Genomic DNA, 9,374 nt, shown 5'->3' with positions numbered 1-9,374 from the left:
CTCCCCCTACTGGTGCGGCGGCTCACGTGCCATAGATTTCTCACCGGAAATGCAATTCCCCACTCTGTCCGCACGGGGAATGTGGCGCGAGAGACCCACAGTCCCAGGCAACGCTGTGTACATAGAAACTTCTACTTAAAAAAAATCAATAAACAATTTTCTTTTGTGTTTTTATCCAACGGTTGGAGTATTTCGTCATTTGGGATAACAAACCCGCAATAAGAACCGCTTATCAAGCTGAAAATGCCTCGTAGACGACAGGTAAGAACAAATGTAGGTCGCACAAGAGGGTAACGCTAGCTTAGTTAGCTCCACTCACCGTATGAGGAGAATGCTCCTCCATACTTCATTCAATAACACGACAATTTAAAATGCTAAAACATGGAAGTTGTAATGCCTACGTCCAACCCATTGAACTGCTTTTTAAAATTGTATTCGTTTTTAACTGCATTGACACAAGTTTCCATGTTGTTCTTTTGCCAACGTTTTAAATCGATGTTAAATTAAGATAACTACACCTTCATGGGCGGCAACTAGCAGCTAACCCAAATCTAAAAACGTTACCCAGGCTGTTAATATACTAAAACGTTGCTTTGTGGGTCATATGTCTGCCGAACTTACCATAAGACGACGATAATCTGTATTATGTCAAAAATTTGTATAAAGGCACTGTTAGGAAAGCACAAATAACCACTTAATCTTAAAATGCAAGATTTGTTATGGAGTTTGGTGCCACAGTCTACTAGCCGTGTGAAATATAGGGGACAGCTAAGCTAACATGACAACAGAAGCTAACAATAATATTAGATTGCTGAAGTAATAACCAGGGTAAATACTTTGTCGTTGAGGCACGACTATGTCTATGAACGGCTACATCACATGAGGAAGCTAGTTATTTAAAAAGTAGTAAATGCTAACTGTGGTGATCGTTAGCCGCAAACGTTAATTACAGTTGTTTCACCTACAACAAGCCCAGCTAGCAGCGAGCTAGCAGTAGCAGTCTGTGGCCTTTTCTCTCAAATAATAATACACAGTAAACTAGATAACAACAGCTTTCAAACTTTTATTATTATCATCATTATTAAAGACAGAATCATATACAATCCACATAAAAACATATACAGTACAATACAATAACACCAAGCCAGGGGTACAGGCAGGATCATAACTAAGGTTTACAAGGCTTCAGTAGACTAAATCTTAGCGTCAACCTCAGTCAAGGGTTTTCCACCCTCAGTCCTGCGAGTTCACAAACGTCTCATATGTTAGCAGTCTTCATACTTTAGAGGTCTTTAAGGATTTAATAGCGTCTATATATTTATTGAGTTCATTCGCTTGATGTTATTGTATTGTACTGTATAGGTTTTTATGTGATTTGTATTTGATTCTGTCTTTAATAATGATGATAATAATAATAAAAGTTTGACAGCTGTTGATATAGAACCACTGTATTTGTACTTGTGGATGCGGTAATGAGATTTGCTGTAAAACATGTGCCATCTTAAAATCAAACACACCAAAGACAGCATCCTTAAAACAAAAGTAAAATTGAAATATGATTGGATGGGCAATCTGTCTGACCCAAAACCTCTCTGTATGAAGACAATTCCAAAATCAATGTAAAACAGTTTCGTCTGAGTTTTCACTAAAACAGCAGTCATACCATTTCATGTTTATATCTCTTAAGGAAACATTTTGCTTGGTCAAACGTGTGAATTCATTTAAACATATCTTCTCTCACTTTATTAGTAAGAAAATACTTTGGAGGCGAGGACCACACTTTTCTCTAAGACACATTCTCTTTTATACGATTCCAAAATGGGATTATGTGAAGAATTATGACAATGCATTTTTGAAATAAAGCTGTAATTGTTCATTTTTTTCTCTGATGCTCTGTTTAAAAGCATAAACCACCCACCGCAGTATGAGTAAGAGGCCATGGGGAGTAAATACCCCTTAACACCATTATGATTTTAGAGGCTTATTGTGCAATTTTAATATTAACAAAATCATAATATAGTTGTCAGACTTTCACAAGCAGATTCTTTTGGCTTGGTCTATCTAATCTTGTCCCAAATTTCCAAAGTTAACCTTCATTAGCACGCTAACATTATTTATTGTGCTTTGGAGGATAGACTCCTATTGCCATGTCTTATTTTAATGATTGACACTTGCCACGGCACATCAGCTTGTAAGATTTTGTATCATGATCAGGAATTTGTAGAGGATGCCTCTCATTTTATTATTTTTTTTCCCTGACAGAGACACATGGTCGGGAGTGGTTCAGATGGAACTGAAGACTCTGACTCCTCCGCTGAAAGAGAACAGACTAACAGTTCAGAAAGTGATGGGAACATGCCCAAGAGACAGCGCCTCACTAGAGCCTCTACTCGCCTTAGCCAAAGCTCTCAGGGTGTGCAAACATCCTTTAAATACAATATAAAGTTTTTATACTGCACTTTGTTTCAAATGTTCAATCAACACGGTGGTTTGACTCCTTTTGCTTTAGATACTCCAGACTTGAAGCGAGCTGCAGACCATGACGAATCCCCGCCATTGACGCCCACAGGAAATGCACCTTCCTCTGAATCTGAACTGGACATCTCCAGCCCCAATGCCTCCCATGATGAGAGCCAGGCTAAAGATCAAGCCAACAGAGACTCAGATAAGGACCTCTCCCATCGACCCAAACGCCGCCGCTGTCACGAGACCTACAACTTCAACATGAAATGCCCCACACCGGGATGCAATTCACTTGGTAAAATCCTTGCCCTTGTGAAAATATATACATCGGTGCATCAAGGGCATCCCTTTTTGTATACTTGAACAAACACTTATCAGGGTTCCCACGGTCATGAGAAACCTGGAAAAGTAATGAAATGCCACAGTCTTGTTTTTTAAGCCTGGAAAAGTCATGAAACTAGTAAAATCATCAAGAGTTTCGGAAAACTAACAGAGTATCGTTGTGTATAGTGTAATTAATCGTTACAGTAATCTCCACGTTATGTTACATAGCAGCAAATGTATTTTCTGTTAGATAACTGTTGACATAACAGAGCTCTGATATAAGTCACCATAGGGCTGTTTGATGTAACTTTTCAGCATCGACATTGCGATGTGCAATAGTGGAAATACATGCAATGTCAGGCAAGACAAATTAAGTCAAACAACTAATTTGTTGCTTGATACAAATGAAAAACTGCCACACATCTCACTTTCCATGACTAATACCAGCCAAACCTTCCCTATAAGAAAGGTTGGATGTATATATGACTTAGTGTCGCGACACTGGAAGCAAGACGTGATTGTGGAAAAGTACCATAACCGGGCCAGCAAGTGCCGCAGACACTATATTTTCATATTTTCACTATATTTTTTTTAGATATTTGGTTCCTTGAAAAGTTGAAGTGAGGTTTGAAATTTTGTCCATGAAAATGTGTGGGAACCCTGAATTATTTGATTTGTGTTAACTAATTTCCTCCCCTTCTCAATTTGCCCAGGTCACCTCACAGGAAAACATGAACGTCATTTTGCTGTATCAGGCTGCCCTCTTTACCACAACCTCTCCGCTGATGAATGCAAAGTGAGTGTTTAAAAATAAACATGGTATTGTGATCTTTTTATTGTTAAGTTGATGGTCTGATGATATTTTATAGTTGCTTGACTACAGTCATTGACTATAGTAAGGATAGCCAACGCAGATTTTTTTTGATGTTATATGATAGTGTTAGCTTTGTTTTGTTGGCCTTGTTGTGCTTGGCTGTGCAACACATCAGTTCTTCTTTAGCTTCTGTTATTAATTTTCCCTTTCATTTTGTCTTAAATCTTTTTATATTCATGATTTTTGTACATACGGTGGGTTACATTTTTAATTTTATTGTGTATTTAAAGTCATGGTCAGACACAGAAGTGGAGAACTATGGTAGATAGCCTTATAGTTGCAGTATAGTACAATAGGTTAAAAAGGCCTTGCAGCACATGAAAACATTATTTGACAGATTGGGTTGCATCTTCCTCTTCATCAAAGGTGAAAGCCATCAGCCGCGAGAAACAAGAGGAGGAGGTAAAAGGGCAGGAAGAAAACAACTCACGCCATGCAACTCGTCACCAGGTAGCCTGTTTTTGCAATGATAGGCATCACATTAATTATTTTTAGTTTCTAGCAGGGAGTGTGCATGTTGTCTGCTGCGTAATATCTTAATGCTTTGTCTAATTATCTGAAAATATATAGCAAATTACAAATATATTTGTTATTACGAAGGGTTTGATATTACCACGGAGGTTGATGTATTTTGTCTTGATTTTCAGACACCAACATCGAAACAGAGCAAATACAAAGAGCAGGTGGCTGAGATGAGGAAGGGGCGAAACTCTGGCCTTCAGAAGGAGCAGAAAGAAAAGCACATGGTACATCATTTAACATAGGACAGCTGGCACTTTATTTGTATATTTGATTGTCTTATCCTCGTTCCTCTTTCTGTTCTGGTCCACAGGAGCATCGACAGACACACAGCAACACAAGAGAGCCCCTGCTGGAGAACATCACCAGTGAATACGACCTGGAGCTCTTCAGAAAAGCCCAGGCCCGTGCATCTGAAGATCTGGTATTGGCCCTACTTATACCTCCCATCAATAGGCGGGTTATTACAGATTTGCACAAAACGTAACTAATATTTTCAAGATGTCGATAAAACACAATTGCGAGATAACTGCGTTTCCACTGAGTGATGTTATGCAACTTCTCTTCAGGCGATAACATTCCAAGAAGCATGGGGATGGATGTTTGATACGTTAGGTTTATTTCTATTGCAGCCACCGCACTAGCCACCATTATTTCCAACTGAAAGCAATGTAGGCGTGTTATGCAAGGGATAATGCAAAGGCAAGCCCCTTATACGTGGGAGTGGCCACGCATTAGGGATTTCTGGGAAGTGTTGAAGAATTATCCAACGCAATAACACCTCTTGTAGCGCCTGCTGCATCATACCTGAGGGAGCCAGTTTCTACTGACAAGGCCATAGCCGTATTACCATGTAACCTATAAAAAGCAGAAAAAGTGTTTCCATTGCAGTTTTGCAAAATACCACTTTTTTGCATTGCCTGAAATACCACCACATTCAAGCGTAAAAACTTTTTTGTGATAAATAGAAGTTTTTTGGAAACTGATGTGTTTCTATCAGGTGTATTTTACATTCGAAATTTCAATTTTGAGAGTTAATGGAAACCCACTTAGTGTCACTCTTGCCTTCTGATTTTCTATACCAAAATCACCTTTTCACACAGGTTGAGGCTAACACCAGCAGTAATACTGTGCATTCCCTCCTGTCTTCCGTCTTGCAGGAGAAACTGCGTATTCAGGGTCAGATCACTGAGGGCAGTAACATGATAAAGACCATCCTGTTTGGTCGCTACGAGCTGGACACCTGGTACCACTCACCCTATCCTGAGGAGTATGCACGCCTAGGTCGCCTCTACGTCTGTGAATTCTGCCTCAAGTACATGAAGAGCCAAACCATTCTCCGACGACACATGGTGAGAGTCAGCACCTGAAATTGCAGGTCTTTTACACACCACATATGTTATGCCAGATAATTTTTAAAAATTTTTTTTTTTTTTTTTTTTGTCTGTCTGTCTGTGAGATATTTACTGCTTGAAGAAGTCTGATAGCTGGCCAACTCACTGGCAGTTTATAATAATAATAAATAGATTGGGTCCCCCATAAGTTAGACTTATTATTTTTGTGGTTGATTGAAAAAAAAATGGCATTTTAAGGATTTAAAATTCTGAATATTAATGAATATTTGATATTTATAATTACCAATAATGCTGGTGTATGTATAATATTTTTATTATAGCCTGATTTTGAAAAGTGTATTTTGTGCTCACAGCGATATGAGTGTGTAATGTTAAAGCGGGCCCTAAAGGTTAAATATATATGTGTAACATATGTGTTTATAACAGAGTTCTTAGGAAATGACTCTGTTGTGCCTCTATTGCGTGTCTACTCAGGCCAAATGTGTGTGGAAGCATCCTCCAGGAGACGAGGTGTACAGAAAGGGGAGCATATCGGTGTTTGAAGTGGACGGTAAAAAGAATAAGGTAGGCTGACTCAGACTTCTCAGTCTTTACTCCATCTGCTTTTGTCAACATTAGAAGACTGGTTACAGACACATCTGGAAAGCAAGCACCATAAACAGCAACAACTTACTTGTTGCTGTAATGTAATTAGCAATACATTGAGTGCCATTTTCTCCACAGATCTATTGCCAGAACCTTTGCTTACTTGCCAAACTCTTCTTGGACCACAAAACGCTGTACTACGACGTGGAACCTTTTCTCTTCTACGTCATGACTGAGGCTGACAACACAGGCTGCCATTTAGTGGGATACTTTTCCAAGGTAGAAGGAAAAACAAGTTTAAATATAAATACAGTATATAATGATCATATAAGTTTTTGTATATATGCAACTGGAATGTTTTTCTTTCTTTTTTTTTTATCACTTCCAGGAGAAGAATTCCTTCCTCAACTACAATGTATCCTGCATCCTGACAATGCCGCAGTACATGAGGCAGGGCTTTGGCAAGATGCTCATTGACTTTAGTATGTATATGTTCAGAAAAGCTTTCTATTATTATATCAGTTGTTTACTGTGCCAAAATGATTAAAACAATTGCTGACTGTCCTAACAGTTGAAATACTTCAAATGTATTTTTCTATGCTTAAAAAAAGATTTAAAATATTTTTATATGAACCAAGTTAAACCTTCAGTGAAAGAGAAAAAAACTTCAGTGGGTTCTTGCTTATCTAACAAAATGCTGAATGTTTCTAATATAAGTTTAAATTTACTAATATTTATCCACGACTTTTGCGTCAGATTCAGGTTAGATTAGCTTCAGTTTGTTAGAGCTGAAACGATTAGTCCATCAACAGAAGTGAAAAATAGCAAATATTTGCTGCTTCAGGTTTCAAGCTCCTTAAATGTGAGAAATTGATGGTTTTCTTTGTCATACATGATAACCTGAATAGATTTGGGGTGTTAGTTAGATAAAATGTACCATTTGAAGACTTAACCTTGGGCTCTGGGAAATGACACAGGGCATATTTCACTATTTTCAGACAAGAGTGTTCTTTTTAACGGCCCTTGCTGACTGTCCTCTGTGCTTTATTTAGGCTACCTGCTGTCCAAAGTGGAGGAGAAGGTGGGCTCACCCGAGAGGCCCTTGTCTGATCTGGGCCTCATCAGTTACCGTAGCTACTGGAAGGAAGTGTTACTCAGATACATGCACAATTTCCAAGGCAAGGAGATCTCCATCAAAGGTGAGTGAGAACATAGAAAATTACTCCGCTCTACCTCTGTTAAAGTTGCTGTATACAACATTCAGAGCATCAATATAGCTTCATAAAAACAATCTGGATGCAATCTGAATATGACAAAAATCAGATTTTGGCTGGCAGTCTAAACAAAGCCTTAGATATACCCTCAGTATCGTATGCAGCTCCTTTAAGATAAAAGACGAAATGTGCTTGTAACGTGCTATCTTAACACAGCTCAATTGAGAGAGGTTTATTAACACATGAAAAGATCATCTTGAACATAGAACACACATGCAAAAAAAAAAGCATATTTATTGTTGTAATAATTGTGGATGCACAGAAATCAGTCAGGAAACGGCGGTCAATCCGGTGGACATTGTGAGCACCCTGCAGTCTCTCCAGATGCTGAAGTATTGGAAAGGAAAGCATTTGGTGTTGAAGCGACAGGTGAGGTGTCGGTCCATTGGCCTGTGTAGTTTCGTTTTTATTTACTGTTGAAGTTTATTGTCTTCTTATGTAATGTTATTGTAACAATGTTCATATTTAGAGGTCATTTATTTTCACAGTTCAAATGTTTTCTATATATTTCAGTAAATATTAGATTTTAAATTCTAAGATAATGCTATAAAGCCCAGTTCTTTTACATTTTCTGTTGAAAAATGACAATAATGTGGCTTTACTTTATGGTAATCACTATATTTGACAGACCGGTTTGTGACTTTCTCCCTCCCTTTCTAGGACCTGATTGACGAGTGGAAAGCGAAGGAGATCAAGCGAGGTAATAGCAACAAAACCATCGACCCGAGCTCACTAAAATGGACCCCTCCCAAAGGGACATAAGCACTAAGATCCTCAGGCTACTGAATAAACTCACCTCCAGCCTCACCAGCCACAAGTAGCCTCGACCTACGAACTGTCAATAGTGCTCATTCTTTCTTTCATGATTTTACCCTGCTTTATTTCTATCACTGAGCCTTTTTTACTTTTATATTTGTACTTTCATTTAGATTTTTAAGCACCATACGTTCCAAGTCCAATGATTGTTGACTTATCTAACAGTTAATAGAGAATCTCTTTGTCCTATTTTAAAACTGCCTACATCTACTAAGCTTTGAATGTTAAATGATAAATGGTCCCATGTGGTGGATAACATGAATGTTTTGCTTCGCTCATGCAAAAAAAACAAACAAAAAAAACATACCCTTAGCAGCATTTACAGGCTGTTTTTAATTTCAGTCCAGAAATGTGCATTATGAAGATGGTAGCTGTTTTTGTTTGGGATTAATACAATAATTGTTAGCATGAATTGATCAGTAAGCAGAGTGTGTTTTGAGGAGTATGATGTGAGTATGATGTATGGTAACGTCTTTGGTTGGTGTAAAATTGTATAGATCATAATAATGTGTACTTTTTTTCCGAGCTCCATCAATACAGGATTTGGACCCATTCCTCTGATGAACCTGCCAAATAAAAGAAGAATAAATTGTAGATATTTTTTAATTTGCTAAGAATATGAGAAAATGATAACACCACTGTAAGAATGCACATAGAAATAAAACAACCTCAGGTTTTTATACTGATACAATCATACCTTGCCTGTGTGGTTTCTCCGAAACATCGATGGCAGTGGTTGTTGCAGGTGGACTCATTCCAGTAAAAGATTCTGTAATAAACAGAAAACAATTCAACATTTCAATGGGACTGTCTTTGCCTTGTACTTTGAATCATAGCTGTTAAATGTGTATTTGCAATTTGATATTTTTAATATCAATAAAGCTGCTTTGATATTTTGAAAAGAGTTTTGTTTGCTGGTTTTTGTGCTCACCAGTGCCGGAAATGCTTCTTCCCATCAGACCCACAAACACTTTGTTTCATACAAAAATAAGAGAGATTTTTGAATTTACAGCGTAGCAATGTTATGGCTATCATGTAACAATTATACTACAGTTTAGCCCTTTGTAACCTGGAGCAACAAAACTTTTCTTGTGCTGCTTTCAGATGCCTTTCACAAGTATTAAATCCTTGAACCCTGTATAAACCGGAATGATTTCTGTCCAA

At 37.9% G+C, this 9,374-nt stretch overlaps 1 protein-coding gene across 1 annotated transcript; it reads left to right on the top strand.

The window, feature by feature from the left end:
• Positions 1 to 80: 80 nt before the first annotated feature.
• Positions 81 to 9,076, top strand: kat7b (K(lysine) acetyltransferase 7b). The gene is made up of 14 exons (XM_042507744.1): positions 81 to 261; positions 2,263 to 2,413; positions 2,510 to 2,758; positions 3,501 to 3,583; positions 4,028 to 4,111; positions 4,309 to 4,407; positions 4,494 to 4,604; positions 5,341 to 5,532; positions 6,010 to 6,099; positions 6,259 to 6,399; positions 6,509 to 6,602; positions 7,173 to 7,319; positions 7,657 to 7,763; positions 8,055 to 9,076. Exons 1-14 carry the CDS (start codon positions 244 to 246, stop codon positions 8,154 to 8,156), a joined length of 1,668 nt encoding a protein of 555 aa, XP_042363678.1. The 5' UTR covers positions 81 to 243; the 3' UTR covers positions 8,157 to 9,076.
• The last annotated feature ends 298 nt before the right edge of the window (positions 9,077 to 9,374 follow it).

This window comes from Plectropomus leopardus, chromosome 19 (genome assembly GCF_008729295.1).
Source record: "Plectropomus leopardus isolate mb chromosome 19, YSFRI_Pleo_2.0, whole genome shotgun sequence".
Taxonomy (NCBI): Eukaryota; Metazoa; Chordata; class Actinopteri; order Perciformes; family Serranidae; genus Plectropomus; species Plectropomus leopardus.
The sequence above is the reverse complement of the archived record's forward strand: the minus strand, read 5'-3'. Positions and strand labels throughout refer to the sequence as shown.

What these genes read in the sequence shown, in the direction of transcription:
- kat7b (XM_042507744.1), top strand. An exon ending in TGGACGGTAAAAAGAATAAG is followed by an intron (nt 6,100 to 6,258) that starts GTAGGCTGACTC and finishes TTTTCTCCACAG; the next exon opens with ATCTATTGCCAGAACCTTTG. An exon ending in CAAGGAGATCTCCATCAAAG is followed by an intron (nt 7,320 to 7,656) that starts GTGAGTGAGAAC and finishes GTGGATGCACAG; the next exon opens with AAATCAGTCAGGAAACGGCG.